This window comes from Harpia harpyja, chromosome 5 (genome assembly GCF_026419915.1).
Source record: "Harpia harpyja isolate bHarHar1 chromosome 5, bHarHar1 primary haplotype, whole genome shotgun sequence".
NCBI classification, from domain to species: Eukaryota; Metazoa; Chordata; class Aves; order Accipitriformes; family Accipitridae; genus Harpia; species Harpia harpyja.
Window position 1 is genome coordinate 43,012,051 of NC_068944.1, and position 18,651 is coordinate 43,030,701.

Genomic DNA, 18,651 nt, shown 5'->3' on the forward strand with positions numbered 1-18,651 from the left:
CACCCAGGCTAACTCCCCAGTTTATATACCGGACATGACATCACATGGTATGGAATACCCCTTCGTCCAGTTTGGGCCAGCTGTCCTGGCTGTGTCCCCTCCCAACTCCTCGTGCCCCTCCAGCCTTCTTGCTGGCTGGGCATGAGAAGCTGGAAAATCCTTGACTTAGTCTAAACACTACTTAGCAACAACTGAAAACATCAGTGTGTTATCAACATTCTTCTCATACTGAACCCAAAACATAACACTACACCAGCTACTAGGAAGAAAATTAACTCTATCCCAGCCGAAACCAGCACAATGAATTTATTAAATCGGGAGACAGGAATACTTGGTATCTGGAGATGATCTGGGTTACTTAAAAATACAGAAAAGGCTACAGAAATTTTTGCTTACACACCTGGAGGTTTTTTTTTTAAATATAAAAGTTTAAACAGAACAAGCAGTCATATTTCAGCCCCAAGTTGGTTTATATCATAGAAATCTCTTCATCCCCTGGCCACACCAGTATTTTGTAACTCTAAAGTAAGAGGAACGTTATTTCAACAATAACAATTTGAAAGTATATCCCTGATGGCATACTGTGTAGTCAGGGATGTAACATACTGCACCCAGAAAGTAAACTGGGCTGCGATAAAAATTAGAATCCTTTCTGCAAGGTAGTCTTGCATCTATTTCCCACCTCAGCCTTTAAAAGAAATCAGGTCATCTCATCTCCACAGAACATAACAAACAGGACTCAACTGGGACAAGACATCCTTTCCTCAAGCTATAATCAGCGAGTGCTGAGCATCTGGCTCGACGTCCTCTCGTACAAGGACAGAGCTCCTTGGTTTCCACTTGGTTTTGTGTTTGTCCTGATGATACAGTGCAAACTACTATACTGAAATGGAAAACAAGGCAACCTGTTGCCTCATCGGAACAGTTTCCACACCTTCCTTTTATTGGAGTTTTCCCTTCTGCTGCATCACGTTTCTTAGGGCTCTTCAGGCAAAGCGGGCTAATATAAAACACCCGAGACTGCAGCCCTCAGTCTGCTGTTTGCCAATGGGTTGCTGGCCCATGTTTGCCAGGTTTCTTTCCCGATGTCCACATTTTGAAATACTAGGCTTCAAAATGATTGCGTCATTTAGGAAGGAAGTTGCCAACAGTCTGAAATGGGGGAAGCTTCTGGCATCTTCTCACAGAAGCCACCCCGGTGGCCCCCCTGTTACCAAAACCTTGCCACGCAAACCCAATACACCGTTTCACATGGCAAGACTGTGGAGGATTTGGTAGGAAGCATGTTATTGCACCTGCAGTAACAAATGCAAACAGAACAATGCCCTTCCTACTTGGGAGCCTCTCCTGAATTCACTCGTCATCAAACAGGCTTAAAGATATAACCAAGAACAACATTTTAAATGCAGTGTAAGTAAGGAAGTTAGCAAGAAACAGAATAGAAAACCCCCAAAAGGTTGTTATTACCATCAAACTTCTTTCCTAGGTCTTAAACCTAGTAAATGATGCTGCCTCTTAAGACAGGATCTTCAAATTAGCTGGCAATAAGGCTGGCAACACAATTTGTCCTCAGCTGTTTAAAAAGTTAATGCATCAAATGACATTTGCCATTCTAGCTTGATGAGACAGAAATTGCCCCTTGTCTTGTTTTTATTCTTAACTTTTAATGCATTCTGCACAGATGAATGTATTCAATACAAAGGACGTAAATTGGCTAATCCCCCTTTTTATACATACATGGCATATAGCTTACGTTACCACTCTTTTTAAATAAACACTCCTTCTGACTTATAATCTCATGATCAACAAGGAGTCTTTAGACTTTTGCAACATATCATAGCAGATGTAAGTATCCTTTATTGTGTATACATTTTAGTAACAGTGCAACCTCTGCTTTTAATATTCCAGAGACACCATACACAATCATTAATCACAAGTCTGGTTAAACTGCAATCTCCCTCATTTTTTTTGAGAACGTCAGGCATCTGCTGCATCACAGCATGGTGCACAGAATTCTCTGATTTGTATCTTCTTGCTTTCTTTGCTGCCTGCAAGTTCCAATGATACCTGAACTGAATTCTAAAGCCATTTCCATGTATTTAAAAATGAAGTGTAGTAAAACAGAAGAAAATGGTTCAGTGACATTTTGCCTGACAGCAGATTTCTTATTTGGCTCAGAAAGGTAATGAGACATCACCTCTTCATACGAGTTTCCTGCTGGCTTATGTTCTCAGACCTCATGACAGAAAATTGTGCCATTTCACTGATCTTTCTATTTTCCTGAAGCAAAATGACATCATTCAGAGCATGTGAATTAAGCTTTTTTAAAAGAAAACACTGATAATTATCTCTTCATTCCTAACAATGGAAAAGGTAACTATAAATTCATGAAATAGCTACAGGAAAACAATAATTATTAATGGCAAGAAGTCCACGTGAAACCTTCTGAGTAATTATGGAAAGACCTCAAAATGGCACTGCACAGAAAGTTGAAAGTGAGCAAGAGTCATGACGTGGCCAAAAATCAGATAAATGAAGTTCACAAAAAGCATCATTTTATAGAGCAGAAAGTTATTATTTCCACTCTTCAGGTGTCTGGTTACTACTTCAGAATACAATTTCAGTTTTGGATTGCTGTTCCTTGAAGTACTTTTGTACTGGATTTGGCTCAGCTGATTAGAAGAAATGCCACCAACTTCATAAAATAATGATAATTATTAAGACATGCCTTAAATACCCAAACATATGCATGTTTCACAAATGAAGGTACAGGATTGAATGGTGAAAGGTTTTCAAGGATTTTCAGGGACATATATTTGTCTTTGGTAGTTTTGGTATTTTTTTTTTTTTTTAAGGTTGAGCTAGCATTAAGAAGTGTATATATCACAAAAAATTTGAAAGCAAGTAATGCAAATATTTATACACTATTCTGAAAGTTTAAGCTACACAGAGAACTGAACTTGCAGTTCAATCTTCCAATGTTGTATTTTAATACACTATACAGTATCTTACCACCAAATACAACCTTTAGTTAAAATATCTGTAGTTTAAATGGATTTAATAGCAAAACTTGAAGCTTGTTAGTTATAAAGTGATAGACAAACTTAACTTCATGTGGTGTGTAATACATATCTCAATTTATACAGCTTTTTAATCACATTCTTGCAGAATCCTGTAAGATAAAGAATGCAAGTGTCTGCTCCGACGCTGTGCATTGACACTGATTAGTTAGAATTAATGAATCCTTTGAAAGAATTCCACAGAAATGGTGTTTCCACTACCATTTCCAGAGAAGTCTGGAATTACTTTCAGTGTTTGCTAAATCCTATTGCAGTGAGCAACCACCAAAGATGTGGACAGGCAGCTAAAATAGAAAAGGAATATCAACCCCAGTATTTACATCTGTTAACAAAAATAACTTGGTTTTTAGAATGTACAGATAACTTACTAGAAAGTAACTTTTTGTAAAGCACAAGCAAATGAAAACAGGTTTAGAATAACATCTTTTAAATTTTTTTTACCAGAGATTTTTTTATATGTCTGATTCATTAAGTTTATAATATTGCTTTATAATACTGTAATATTAAGTTTATAAGACCTTGCTATTTGTTTTCTGCCACCGATGATAAAGCTGGGTCTTTTATAGCAGAGATAACATTCAGTTCTTCACACTCATTCCATTTTATTAACTCAGTACCTATCAGGTCATTTTAAAAATTCCCATAAAGAAGAATATGAAAAACATTAGTTAACCGACTGTGACATTGCTTTAAAATTGTGTTACCACTTTAAAAAAAGGAAGAATTAGTTTTTATTTTACATATTGTCTGAGATCATAATTTTATTTTTTCATGCTGTAATGTGCAGATTAAAAATATTCTTGAGCAATCTTGCATAACTTATAAATTGTTTCTCCATCTGAAGTTGGAAGATGCCTCATGTACTGTTAAGAAAAAAAAGACCAAATTAGTCACAAGCTAACACTTAGTCTAGTATTTATATACAGCATCTATCTCAAACTTAACCTGTACATGCATATGTATGTCATACATGTAATTTTTTTATTAAAACTATTGGAATACTTTCCTTCAGGCCAGTGTTGAGTTTTAATGGAAGGTGATAAACATTAACTGTTTCACAATGTAACCTAGCAATATAAAGAATGATTACTAAAAAAGGGTTTAATAATCCTATAGTTAAAGCTCAGAATATTAAAATTTCTAGATATTAAGAAATTTGAGTTAGAGTACTTGTCGCATTTTCTGAAATGTATGAACTTTAGAGAAAAAAAATCTGTGCTGCTGAATTAAGAACAGTCAAATTGTTTTTATCTCTTCATCAGCTGTGTTTTAAAAATGTGAAACAATGACGAAGATATTTATATCCAAACAAGGGAGAAAGCTTATATGCGCATATTGTGCCATGCTCCTGTACACAAGACATTATTTTTCTGTTGCAAGTGAGAAAAATCAAATCTGTAAAGGCAGTATCACACCTAATTGAAGTTATGAAACTTATGTACCACCATAAACTGCAATCCCTAGAATGAAGTGGTGAATTAATCACTGCAGCAGACAGCATATGGCCATAATTTACACTGAGTAACTCTCTTGTAAGGTTGTAATATGCCTGTCACATTCATTACCAATACTGACAACATGTTTCTTTGGAAAAATACTTTGTGAAAATTAAGCAGGGAGTGTTATGACCGCAACTCAAGTCTTCCATAATGAGAACAAAACTTGAAATACTGCAACTCAGACTATGTGGGAAGGACATCAATCGTATCAAAACCAAATGAACAAGTACCATGAGTACTCAAGCACTTGTATGCTACATGCTCAGAACTAACAGAATCAATTTTATTTAACAGATGTCCTTAATTTGAACTGAAAAATGGACTAAGGTCACATGATGTTAAGTGTTTATCATAGATCTGGATCTAAGCTTGCACTTAAAAATTTAGCAACTGTTTCCACACTGCAGAGATCAGCACAGAAAAACCCCAAGTGTTCTGATGAAGTTGCTTTCTTCTCTGTGAGCACAAATTGAAGATTAAAAACAAACCAAACAAAAAAACTTTAAAGGGCACTTCTTGTGCTTCATGGAAAGCAGGAGCACACAGCTGAAACTAGGACCTTCAACTGGATTAGAAAACTCACAGCAATTCTTCTGAATCATATCTCCTCTAATAATTTCAAGCAGTTGCTACTTTGTGAACAGATACCTGACTGAAGCTCCCTATTTGCTGTCTCTTCAAAATTCAAAGGTGATTTCTCAGGAAAACTGAGCTATTTTTGTCCAGTAGGCATGAAAAGGGTGTTTGGGTAAACAAAACAAAAACCCCCAACCAAATGAAAAAAAACACAACCAAAAACGTGGCTTAAGAAATGATAGTCACTAGCTCACTCAAACAAATTAATTCCTGGATATTTAAGATGCACACACAGGGTCTTTTATAGGTAAGACTGCAAGTCTACCTTTTGAAGAGAAAGTTAATTTATCCACTACTTCATCTAAACAGAAAATGCTGTTGCTTGAGTTACTTTGGCAGTCAAGGGAAGGGACAAATAGTCAACAGCATCTGAGACCCCAGAGGAATCTTGTGGAGCCAAACTGGAGAAATGTGTAGATCAGTAATATATGTTAATAACCAAGAATTGAGATCACATTTAAAAGCTGGTGCAGTAAGCATCACACTGGTAAGCTTCCATGGCATTCTGCAAAATATATGCTTAAAGACATCATTTTCTGAACTTCAGTAATGACTGTATTCATGCGACTCTAGTCTATCTTCTTTGAATAAAAAGCAGGTCATTATTATTATAAAAATTAAGTCTCAATTGTTCAAACAATTAGTACCTAGCAGCTGATTTATCATTAAATAAACAGAAGGTCTAAGTTGGAAAACATACACTTATTTCATGTTGTTATTCAGGTGGGTAAATGCTGAAAATTTGAAACAGTTGTAAATATTTGTGTAATTATTTACTTGTAAGTAGACAGTCCTGGGTGCAGTTACATAATGTACAGAAAGTATTTTCCTTAGCTGCTGGCTGAATTAACATTTCCACATGCGCATGCCATTACAGAAATAGAATACCTCACCTTGTTCACTAAAAGTAAAGGCACAATGTAAAAACAGTAAACTAAATATAGTTGCTCTACTTAAGTATTGTACTAATCAGAAATTGTAAAAATTTACACTTGAGTGATTTTAACCATCTCTAGAACACATACATACAACAATGTGCATTTACGAAAGGCAGAAATGTAAAGTGTAATCCCATAAAACGCTATGTACATGCATATTTAGGTATGAATTTCAGAAAATACACAAAGGTATAAACACTAGCATTAGGAATGTATTCCATGGTATGTTTTAAATAAAAATTTAAAGGTATATGCATTGCAGTAATGTGTGGTCTAAGCATGTCACAAATACTTTATAAAATATTTTCTAAAAGTTTGGAAATACTGTATAACCATAGGCTTTTTGTATATAATTCTGCTTCAAATTGTCCAAAGGACAGCTACTGAAACTAACTGCAGGTTTTGGGGGTTTTTTTGTTTGTTTTTTCCCAGGAAATAATGCACTAAAATATGAGAAACAGTACCTAGAAAATCAAAATGAAAATGACCCTCCTTCTACCCCTCTATCCACAACTTACACACTTTGCCTTCTTTTTCCAACTTCTTCAAGTGGACTAGGAGGTTATTTTCTGCTGCTCGAAGTAAATTTTCAGGGATGTCCTAAAGGAAACACAAATACGCATTTTGTATTTGTTTAAATATCTCCCAATTATTTTCAATATACAGAACTCATGGTTTATTAACATAGATTTTCCTCTTCTGAATTGCTCTGTTGAACATTCAGTTAGTTATATAATAACAACAAACTGAAATGAGTAAATCAATTTTACACCAGTTAAACTAGTAGCCTAATATCACATTTTTGTTTATGTTGCTTATTTTTTGCATTATCCATTTGTATTGCGCAAACTTTGGCCAACCCTAAGAAGACTGTGCTCTTCTGAGCTTGGTCTGCACTGGGTTGTCAGTGTAGCTGAGCATTTTAAAAGACAAATTTGAAGATGCATTTCTCCACAGATACCTATCACTTCTATTCCATGACAATATTTGTATGGGTTTAAATATCTTTTAACAATCAGTATCTGTAAATGAGTAAACAATTTAAAAATACAACAGCTTCAGGAGGACAAAATGTCTCTTAAAATTTTCCAATGCTCATTAGGTAAAAACCAATAGCATTTCTCAAAATCCCCCTCTCTAGCTCTATCATCCTAAAAGTAAAGCCTTCTTTTTGAAAATCACTAGAAAAGTAGCTCAATAAATTGTGAATCTTTAAAAAGCTTTGAAAGATTACTTTTTTTTTCATAATATGAAAGCTTTAGTAGTACTAAAAAATTCTTATCATATAGTGACAGGACAAGTGGTTTGTGATTTACACGAACATGTGAATGGCTGTATACTTAAAAACTGTAATCGTTCAGGCAGGAAAACTGCAGGAGCTAAACAGCCACAGGTAATGGTACATCAGCATAGCAAAATGTTCAATATGACACAGCCATTCTTTTGGAAATTGGAGATCAGCACAACCATGAAAAATGAGTTGTGAAGCTGTTACAGACCTGTTCACAAACCACAGCCACTGGCAACTTTGACATCTTCCTCTGAAGCAAATGCTGCATCTCTTTTATCTCTACTTCCTAGGAGGTGTAACTCTCATACCACGTGTACAAATTACCGAGGTTACATGAAGAATGATGAAGTAGCGAAAAAGTACACTTACGCCTGTCTAATAACACACGCAAGCTACCCAACTTCTGAGCGCAATATCCACCTCTGTGGAACTGCAGTTCACTTGCACCCTCCTGCAGACTTATAAATCAGGAACTAGAAGTTTTAACCCATCTTTCAGGAGACTCCAAACACACTTTGACAAATCAACAATTAACAGTCATCTCATACTTTTCACTTAGAACCAAGCACAACAACTTTATTTTTGCTTGGCCCTATGAAACTGTGCTTAGGACCATCTAGATAGTGAAATAAAAAGTTTGTAAGAATCACCTGGGCCCCACTCCAATGAAGTGCTTAAACAATACAATTTAAATGCACAGTCATATATGAATTCTGAACAAGCAGAATTTTTTTTTTTCTCTTTTAAAAAGCCACCATGGTCTTCACTCAAATACTTAAACTGTTACATACAATTTTATGAACATAACCTCAATTTTCTTTAGTTTGATCTAAAAAATTTTAATCAACAGTTACCTTGTATACTAGCTTTACAAGCTCCGAGGATGTATATGATTTTCCAGCATTCGTCTGGAAAACATTTAGAATTTGCTGTTCACGTGCAGTTCGGTGAGAAATGTAGCCTTGGATTCTAGTATTTGCATCACGTACTACTGGGCCATGACCTAAATCAAAACACATGTACCAGAGCACTATTACTTAAATTTGAAATTAAGTATGCTGTTGAATAATTGAATCATTCTTATATAAACTCTGGTAGACTTAAAAGTCATAAGAAAGGAGTAGCACCTGTATGTACCACCCTGTCAGAGTATCCTTGATGTTAAATTGTAGGATGCTCTTTGCATGTTTTTTGGCTGGTTGCAGGTTTTTTTGGTTTGGGTTGGGTTGGGGTTCTTCTTGCGCATTAATAGGCCAAAATTAAGTTTGCATGTCTGCATCACAGTCTGCAATTAAAAAGCATTAAGATGGAAAGGAAGAATTAGGATCTGAGACGTCTGAATGGGGAAAGGGAATACTTCAGATGGAATAAGGAAAGCAAGGAAAGACTACTTTAGGCCATTAAAAAACGGAAGAGTTCACTGCTGAACGGATTTTAAAGATGAGATTCAGATCATTATTACCTCTATGTGCCTGTCTCACTCTCCCCAAAGGATATTGATACCAATGATTTAAACCGATACTGGTCTTTGAACAGTAGTAGCTGAGGCAAAGGACACATGTAGTACTGTCCTGTTGTGGGGCTATCTAGCAAACACAGGTGAGGGAAGTAACATCTTTAGTTGTGACATACTGTACTTTATTCCCTTAAGAACATGCTTTCATAAATATGATCAAAAAAATTAATAGAAGACAAATCAGCGAGCCAACTGGAATGTGTCAGGGCAGGAATAAACAATGCACAAGGAAGGTTATATGTAGATCATTTTATGTCTGGCTGGTTAATAAACAAAACACATGGGTTTTTTCTGGACTTAGTGTGGCAGATCAGAAATGTTCAACTTACTGAAAGGTCTTTGAATCTAATCAGAAAAAGGCTTAATTGGTAAAGCACTAATTGTAGAAAAATCAAATGCTGCCTCATGATACACTAAAATGACAGAAGAAATGAAAATATTTTTCAGACATGAGAGTTACATGCATAGAAATTAAACTTAATATTTTACCTATAGAGAAATTTACTTGCATGAATATTTGTCACATGCTTTTTATAGCAAGGTTTCCTGTCTCTTTGCCTGTATACCTCACCTGAAGTAGCAGCAGCAACTTCCAGCTCTGCCAGTCTAAACTCCAAGTAATTTATAAAATGAGTAGAACAGAAACTACTGTAAAAAAGCCTAGCTTTCTTTTAGAAGTTATGGGGTATAATCCAAATCAGACAGTTTCTTTTGAGGTTCTCTGACTATTTTAAAAAAAAAATCATCATATTCTTGACTTGTGCTTTTGGGTTAACTGACTAAATGAGGTTTTAGTTTTAAGGCTTTTTAAATTAGAGCTTATTTTGCCTGAGGACAGGCAGCTTATAGAAAAAGAGCAACTGATTTTTCACAATTTGAATATCTGTGAAATAAAAAAGTGTCAAAAGAATCTATCCTTCAGCAAGTCAAAATATTTATGCATATCTCAACTTACACACTCACTTCAGCAGATTTGAAATTACTAAATATAGACTGAAGCTTGCCTTGTGTAAAGACAGTATTATAAATAAAAGATATGTAACATGTAAATATAAAACCATACTGTCATATACACATATATTTAATGATTTCAAATATATTTAATCTGAAGCTATTGGTCCTTACAAAATAAATTACAAATATAACAGTATCTCTAGTAAATATGTTACCATTTATAAAAACAAAAGTTTAAATTTAGAAAAAACACATTAAGATACACAGAGCAGAGACTGTAATGGTAACTGTCCATTCTCTTGCATATCTAATGACAAAAGTCACATTAAAGTATTCAAAATTAAGGCCCACACATGGAATCACAAGGCAGTCTTAAAACCTGTCTCTGCTCTTCCAAGTGATTTAATTGACTTAGACTACAAGACCAATGTCAGTACCTGGAGTGGAACCCACATTTTGCAAAGTTAAAGGCATTTCATATCCATTACATCATCTGACCCATAGCCATTGTGTATGCATATACATACATTAAAATGATGTCAGAAACCTTGGGACTAAATCCAGATGCGGACCTTTCCCATCCATAATTTTTCAGGGACAGCAACACACTTAACTTCACCAATAAATAAATTAGTATCTGCATAAATGTAAAGTGTTTCTGAGCACGTGAAATAGATCTTTCAAAACATGACCCTCTTTCCAGTAATTTAGACTTTGTATCAGACAGCTTCATATTATTGCAGACCTCTGTACAGCCCAGATGATCAGAAACAGTTTTGATTCTCATAACACCCTGTGAAGTAATATAGATTTTCCTACTTTACAGTAAATTAAAGCACAAAGGATAAAATTGAAGAAAATAATTGGCTCATGAAATCTTGCAGAGATTCCTAACTCCAGTACCATTTTATTCTGTATTATCAAGGATCATCGTTTATTATTACAGGATGGGGAGCCCTCTGCTGACGAAAATGCCCTTTTCTGGTCCCAAGGATTCTCATCAACTATTGGCTGCAAATAGATTGTCATGAGTATTGTGCCTGAAATAATTTCCACATTAAATTAAGAAAGAAATGTGGAAGGGGAAGAATTAGCAAAATTCAGCTACTCACACCTAGCCAGCAGTCAGCTTGTTACAAAAATTCTTGCTCCCTGTCTAATTCTGTGGCTGCAATGTCAGTGCTAAAGCATGGATGGGGAACAGAGAAACAGTTCAAGAATTCTGAAGACCTAAAACTGCAATAAAGTCAAAGTACTGAGCTTATATAGAATTTATTGGTAAAGCAAACTACCTTCTGCTATAGTTACCATTTTACTGTAGTACATACCAATAGTATAAACAATTGTTCTGATTGGGCAGTAGTTATCTTTGACACAATTGCACATACATTTTGTGATGCATGGATAAAAAAAGAAAGTTGGTTCCAAACCACCTCAATACATAGCTACTCATCATTGAAAATGCATAATACCCAACTGGCTTCCTAATTGCAAGTACAGCATGAACATACTTAGAACAGAGTAGCAAACAGTTACAGATAAATGGCACAAATATTCAACCTTGGTGAATATGTAATCTAGATAAATAATGATTAAGGAGAGAGTGAAATACAACAGATAAAATTGATAAACCTGATAGAATTTGGAATATATGGGGTTTTGGAAGGCAGAAATTCAATCAGAGGAACAGACCGTGTTTTGTAGGTATGTAAGAAAGAAAGTAGAACAGTTGATTGATCAATAGACTGAGATTCTGGAAGCTAAAATATTCTTAAGTTTTACCAGTAGTTAAGTCAATAACTATGAGCAAGTCACTATTTCTGTCTATATCAGCCTCCACATCCATGGAATATCTATAATGATATTTTCTTACACAGCATTTTAATGCTTACATCTTAAAGCACTTAAAGAACACCTACTTCAAAAGAAGCATATTTTAAGAATGAACACAAAAGAGATTTGGTAATGCAGGCTAATCATAGATGGTTAATGGAGGAAGACAGAACTGAGAATGCAGACACCGTTGCTCAGATTGACAAGTTGAAGCAGATGAAACAGAAAAAGTCAGAAAAAATCCTGAGATGTAGCTCTGAAAAAGCAAATGAGCTTAAGCCTTAGTTACATAACTAATTCTTAAAATCCAGTCGTGTCAAATAGACACATGGTTTATATGAAAAGTAAATGCATTCCCAAGGTTTGGGGGAGATAGAGGAAAAAAATTAAAGCAAAGTCATAGACTGAATGACTCGGCAACTTTCAGAACATGATGTTGGCCTCTTGGCTTTTGTTCAAATTTAAGCTAAGTCATTAACTAAGACAACCATTTGACAGTTCTGCAGCTTCCCAAGATGAATTTGTGATTAATCTGTGCTGCAAAGGACAGATACCTCTCTCAAAAAACATTACTAGGTTACTCACACTGGCAGTGTACGTGGGGATGCAAAGGACCAAAAGAACAACTATTATTTTTTCTTCCAGGGTAACATTAAGGCGCATGGATAGAGTAATATAAAAAACCAAATTTGCTTATGATTCCAACAGTGAAAGATTCTGGCCTCTGTAGGCTTTGGGCACAGAAGCACAAGATTCACCCTCAAATGGAGAAATCTCAGGAAGGAAAGATATCTATCACTGAAAAATTTTCAAGTCTTGCAAACCACCATGCTATAAAGTCATCTTAGCTTAGCAGTGGACATATATTAAGTAACAAACTTGAACTGTTACATTAGTAATGGTGTTTGATTGTATTAAGAGTTCTCAAATTCTTAGAGATATTTAAAAATTATATAGTAAAACAGAACAGTTAAAAATAGAACCACTTACCTGGATATATTAAATCTAGTTTCATTTGTAACAACCTTTTCAGAGTTTTCATGTAATCATACAGGTCTTCAATTACTGTTGTTCCTTCCCCTAAAATACAGTCACCAGAAAACACAGCATTTTCTTCTTCTAGATGTAAAGCCATGTGATCATCAGTGTGTCCAGGTGTATATAAAACTCTGTTTAAAGAACAACAACAAAAAAGTGTAAGTTTTTCATACAGCATATATGCTTCACTTTCAGAAGCTAGGAACAAAGAATGATAAAAATCACTTAGAAAGTAGCTCACAAGAACCACAAAAAAATAGACAAAAAAGGCTGAAATGTTGACGTAAACAGGGTATCACTTTGTCTAATCCCAGTTGATTTTCTTATACCATGTAGAGAACACTGATCATCATCTCTCACATGCTTTTACTTAGATGACACATCATAATAGAAGTGCATTAAGGGAGCTGGCTAGTCATGTAGAACTTGTGTTATAGAGGGCTTTACTCTGAAGCTTTAAAAAAGAAAAATTGACATGTTATTTCCAGATTGAAATGTGTGAAGTTCTTGACACACACCTTGCACTTAGCAAAAAACGGTAAGGATGATGTTGCCAATTCTTTTGGAAATTATAAGCTTCTGGACCCAACCCAGATAAAGTTCTGTCTCCTGAAATTTATTTTTCCCTGAAAGCCCCATGACACAGTGGAGTGGAGCTGTCAAATACAACAAGGATTCATGGTCTTTTAGCTGTTCTATATGCAGGTCATTAAACATCTGAATGGTAAGGATTTAGCACCCCACAGCTTGAATGAGTATTGCATTAGAACGCAGCAAAGGGTGAATGGACAGTTGCTATGTCTATAGTAACCTGAGATGCTAAGGAGCTGCACTGCAGTGTCATTTCACTACAGTTTTTGAAAGGCAGAAGGCCTCATGCTGAGGCTGATTCAAACAAAGTAACACAACTCAGACCAGCATCACTGCTGAAATTCATCAGAATCTTCTTATTAATGGCAGATGCATCAAAGCAGTGATCACGAACTGGCAGAGCTGGTGCCAAGCACCGTGTACAGGCCAATGTACTGCACCCAGCCATGTCACTGCAGGGCTGGGAGGCCAGAAGCACAGCACCATCTGATGCAATGACTTCCAGCTCTTACTGAATATTGAGTTCAGCAGAAAGCAGGTCAGCCATCGTCCCTTGGAGGCAGCATAAAAATCAAGTTGATGGGTTGCATCTTGCCTTTGTAGGAAGTGGTATCCTCCAGTTCTTGATGAAACTTTACCAGAAAGCTTAACCGCTAACATGGAAAAACAAAGGAAAAAGAACCCAACACTGCCTGGCACACCTTGAAAACTTGAAGGTTGCTAACTAAAATTTAACATGCAGATACTGCTATTTTGGAACCAGTGGTGGATCTAAGAGTATCCTTTAAGTGCTTACTGAATTAACCAGGTGAGAATACCTGCTTTTAACCAAGCATAAAGTTTGGCTGCATTACCCCAAACTTGAAAATGTGCCACCCCTATCTTACTTGGATTCAAATTTAACAAGTTGTTTTCCATTTCTAAATTGCTTTTGTCCAAACATGGGCCACTCAGGGTAGTGATAGGTCTTCAATATTCAATATAATACTCTCCATGTTTTCGTTTTTTTTTTTACACTAACAAAATAAAATGCTTTTGGTCAAATATATTCTTTATTTTTACATTTTTTCTTCCAATCAGCCATCTGGCACATTCTACAAGTGGGATATAATTCACATTGAAGCTGAGGAGAACAAGCAGAATTTGTCCTTAGAAGAGTAATGCTTTGTTAACGAATGAACTCTGGAAACAGAATGGTCAGATCTTTTTAGCGTGTGCGTGTTTGTTTGAGGCAGGGTGGCTTTCTGCTTCAGACTCATTCAAGCTAGCAAGACAGGCAATATGCCCTCTGGGAAGAACCCCCCCCAAATTCGCACCCTACAAGAACCTGACAGGTTAAAGATTTAAAATTTAACATTTTAAGTATTAAATGTTTTAGTGTCTCCTTGGGAAATATTTTTAAAGTAAAAAGAAAGGCATGCTAAATAATCCATCCAGACTACCATAAACTTCCCCCAAAGTGTCATTTTTAGTAGTAATTATTTAGATAAGAGTAATGAGAAAGAATGTCAAATCCTATTTGGTTTCCCAGAGGAAATATTTTTCCAGGGAAATATTCTTAATTTCTCTGCTGAGGCCGAAAACCAAAGGCTAATTCCTGATAATCCTCATTCATAAAACAATTTCTTCATATAAACATAACCTGCTGGATCATGATAGCAAGTCTTACATGCGTAAGTGTTGAAAAGATTAGATGTATGGATTGCCAATCATTAGAAGTTAGGATACATATATGTGTCAGAATTCTGAAGAAAAAAAGTGATTCAGCAAACTTGCAGAAATTGGTCTTTACCTGAGTGTGGCTCCTTCTGTCTGTATCACATCTCCCTCTTTAAGATAAAAATATTCACGTCCTTCTTCTATTATTTCTTCACGGTGAGGGACACGAGGAAGCTTACAGATGCGATATTCAGAGTCTATTTAAAGAAAGCAAAGAAAACGATGTTTTGAATTTGTCACTAACAAAGCTAATTCCACAGAAAGGCTACTTTTTGAACAAGTACTATTAATTATTACACAGTATGAATACAAAACTAGACACAAGAAATTCTGTACAGTAACTTTATGTTTACAAAGGAACTTTATTCCAGAGCCACAAACACGGAATAGTGAAAGCCACTGAACCTGAATACTGTACTCTGTACCAGCAGTAGTTTTGAAGACAAAAAAAGCACAAGTGAATTAATAACATCAGCAATTATTATATTTTACAAATGTTCCTTCTTGACTCATCAAGAGCCAAAACCCCCAAGTTTCTACAACACCACTAAGATTTCTGTGCTCAAGTTCTGCATGATGATTCATAGAAGCACCATTCAACATTTGCCTAACACTGGATGGAGGCTTTTTACCTGCAACTTCCCTCAGCACCTATCATTCTGAACTGTGCATGAACTGTGAATGCCTTGGCTGAACAGCTATGGATAGCAACCCAGAAAGGTATTTATATCCCTTGCTAGTCTTTACAACCATGCTCATGGGTTGACAAGACCAAAACCCTCACAGACACCAATGTTGTTTTCAGCAGTGCCCAGGCTTCTTTGCAGATAAGCACCTGGCAACTTTACAAAATTTGATAAAGCCTGTGACAAAGTTTGTGATGAAGTCCAACAACACTAAGAACCACATTACCCATACTGCTTATTCTCTTCCCAGATACTAAAGCAGAAATGTCCCTTACTGTTTATCAACATGAAATACACATTTTCAGATCAGAATTTACCTGCAGACTGCCCTACCCTCTTTCCCCTCATGATATGAGGCCTATGAATTTGTCACCAATTATAATGGTCTGTGTAAGGAATCTCAAAGTTATGCATGTTTCTTTTTCAGAGATTAAATTATTTATTGTTTTTACACAAGTGAAAATAATGGTCAATTTGTCATTACTGTCAATGTAGAAAGGAAGGAGTTTCAAGTTTTTCTCAAATCTCTTAATATCATGTAAACTGCTGATGGTAATCCAGGTTCTTATTAATCACACATAAGAAAAATTGACTATGAAGATATGCACAGGTATTGAAGAAAAACTGTAGTCTACAACTACAATATCAAGATTATTCGTTGCTCTCATCCTATGCACTGTAACAGTATCATGAAATTACATGTAGTTTATATGGAGGTTCCAGAACAATAATCCAGCTGATTTGCATAGAAGCACTCTGTAAAAGTTTTTTCTTGCCACATATCTAACATTTTCAACAATATCTGAAATCTCTGGCCTACCATTAGGGATGTTTTTGCAGATATCAGGTATTCCACCACTATGATCATAATGCCAGTGAGTCACTAAAATGTCTTGAATTGAGATGCTGAACTCTGACAGTGCCTGCTTTAAACAGCCAATATATTCAGGAGTAGCTGGCTCCCCAGTGTCAATAAGGACTCTTCTACACATGGAGGAAAAAAAAAAAAAAAACCAACAGTGAGAGAATGTAGAGTGCTCATGTGACAGTTAAAGAGCGCTAAAGAAAGAACCCAACATTGCACAGAAATGTGGCAGTAATGGACGCCATCTCTTTCCCTCCGTGATACTCTACCCCCGAGGCATAACAATTTACAAAGGAGGATAAATAGTAAATTTAGCCCACACATTTGCAACTCCCGGACACGTCGCAGGAACCACCGTTTAGCACCGCCGGGGAGCTGCGAGGCCTGAGGCGAGGCCCCCACCCGCTTCCCTCACGGAATGCCGCGCCTCAGCCGATCAGTCGCCCGGCCGAGGCACACACCCCTCCTGCCCAAGCCGCCTCCGGGCGCCGGTCCCGAAAACCTAATGCTGTAATTTCCCCCCCCTCCTCTTTTTTTACCCAACTAAGGGATTTCGGAACAGCCCGGTAGCCGCCTCTCGAGCCGGAGGCAGCGCCCAGGCCCCTTCCCCCGCCCCCGAGCAGGGTCGTTACCTGGGCCCAGTGCCCACCAGGTAGGTGTTGGTGCCCTGCAGCGTCATGGGCCCCGGGTTGCAGCCCAGTACCCGCACCACCCGCGACGAGAGCCGCTCGATGCGCGGCAGTAGCGACGCCATCGCTGCAGCGGCACCCCGCAAACTCCCGGCTTCGCTCCCCGCGCACCACCACCGCGACCGACGGGCGACGGCGGGAAGGCGGAAGCCACTATTCCCCCTGCTCCACCTCCCGGCGCCGGCCGCGGGGCTTTCCGCCCGGTCGTGAGGCGAACCGGTTGCGGGGCGGGCCGGCTGCCGCCCTCAGTGAGGCGGCTCCTCCCGGCCCACGGCCACGGTTTTCGCTTAAAGGAACACGGCGGGTTTTCGCTTAAAACTCGGCCTCTGGGAACAAACGCTGCGGTAATTCAGTGAAATAAAGGCGATGTTCTCCTTCGACGGGTCGGTGCCTCGCTGCTGCCCAGTGAGAGGCAGGTCCTGCTCTGCTGGCTTCTTCCTAAAGCCGGGAGGAATTTGTTGTAGCTACAGCTGCATCTTCTGTCTATTATGAGAACGTGCCCACTTACAGCGTATGTAAGAGCTATATATGCTCCTGTATGGCATATAGGAGCTATCTAGGATTCAGGATTTTTAAGAAAATTGGGGAGCTACTGGAGAGTGTCCAGCAAAGGGCCACTAAAGTGATGAAGGGACTGAAGCATCTCTTCTGTGAGGAGAGGCAGAGTGGGCTGGGACTGTTCAGCCTGCAGAAGAGAAGGCTCAGGGGGTGTTATCAATGTATTTAAATACCTGAAGGGAGGATGCAAAGAGGACAGAGCCAGGCTGTTTTCAGTGGTGCCCAGTGACAGGACCAGAGGCAATGGGCACAAGCTGAAGCACAGGAGGTTCCCTCTGAACATCAGGAAACACTTTTTCCCTGTGAGGGTGACCGAGCACTGGCACAGGTTGCCCAGGGAGGCTGTGGAGTCTCCATCCTTGGAGATACTCAAAAGCCATCTGGACACGGTCCCGGGCAGCCTGCTCTAGGTGGCCCTGCTTGAGCAGGGGGGTTGGACCAGATGACCTCCAGAGGTCCCTTCCAACCTCAGCTGTTCTGTGATTCTGTGAAATTTTGCCACTGTCATCCAAGTAGTAATACCGTGTTTGCGAACAGCATTCATTCTAGAGCCTGCAAGGTGCTGAAATTCACCTGTTTGGCTTTGCAGTGTCCCCTCTGAAATGCTTGGTTAATTGCCTTTCAACTGGCATTGTTAGAGAAATTAGAGCAGACTTGTTCTTTCCTTAAAGTACCTGTAAAGGAAGAATAAAGATAATTTAACCTGAAATTAAAGGAAGTAATATTACTGTGGACAACTTTACCAATATTAGAACTTC

General features: G+C 37.7%; 1 protein-coding gene across 1 annotated transcript; it reads right to left on the bottom strand.

The window, feature by feature from the left end:
- Positions 1–428: 428 nt before the first annotated feature.
- Positions 429–17,491, bottom strand: LACTB2 (lactamase beta 2). The gene is made up of 7 exons (XM_052787741.1): positions 17,279–17,491; positions 16,602–16,765; positions 15,169–15,292; positions 12,738–12,916; positions 8,299–8,447; positions 6,672–6,753; positions 429–3,943 (listed from the first exon to the last, which is right to left on the bottom strand). The coding sequence occupies exons 1-7, from the start codon at positions 17,398–17,400 to the stop codon at positions 3,900–3,902; spliced, it is 864 nt and encodes a 287-aa protein (XP_052643701.1). The 5' UTR covers positions 17,401–17,491; the 3' UTR covers positions 429–3,899.
- Between the last annotated feature and the right edge of the window lie 1,160 nt (positions 17,492–18,651).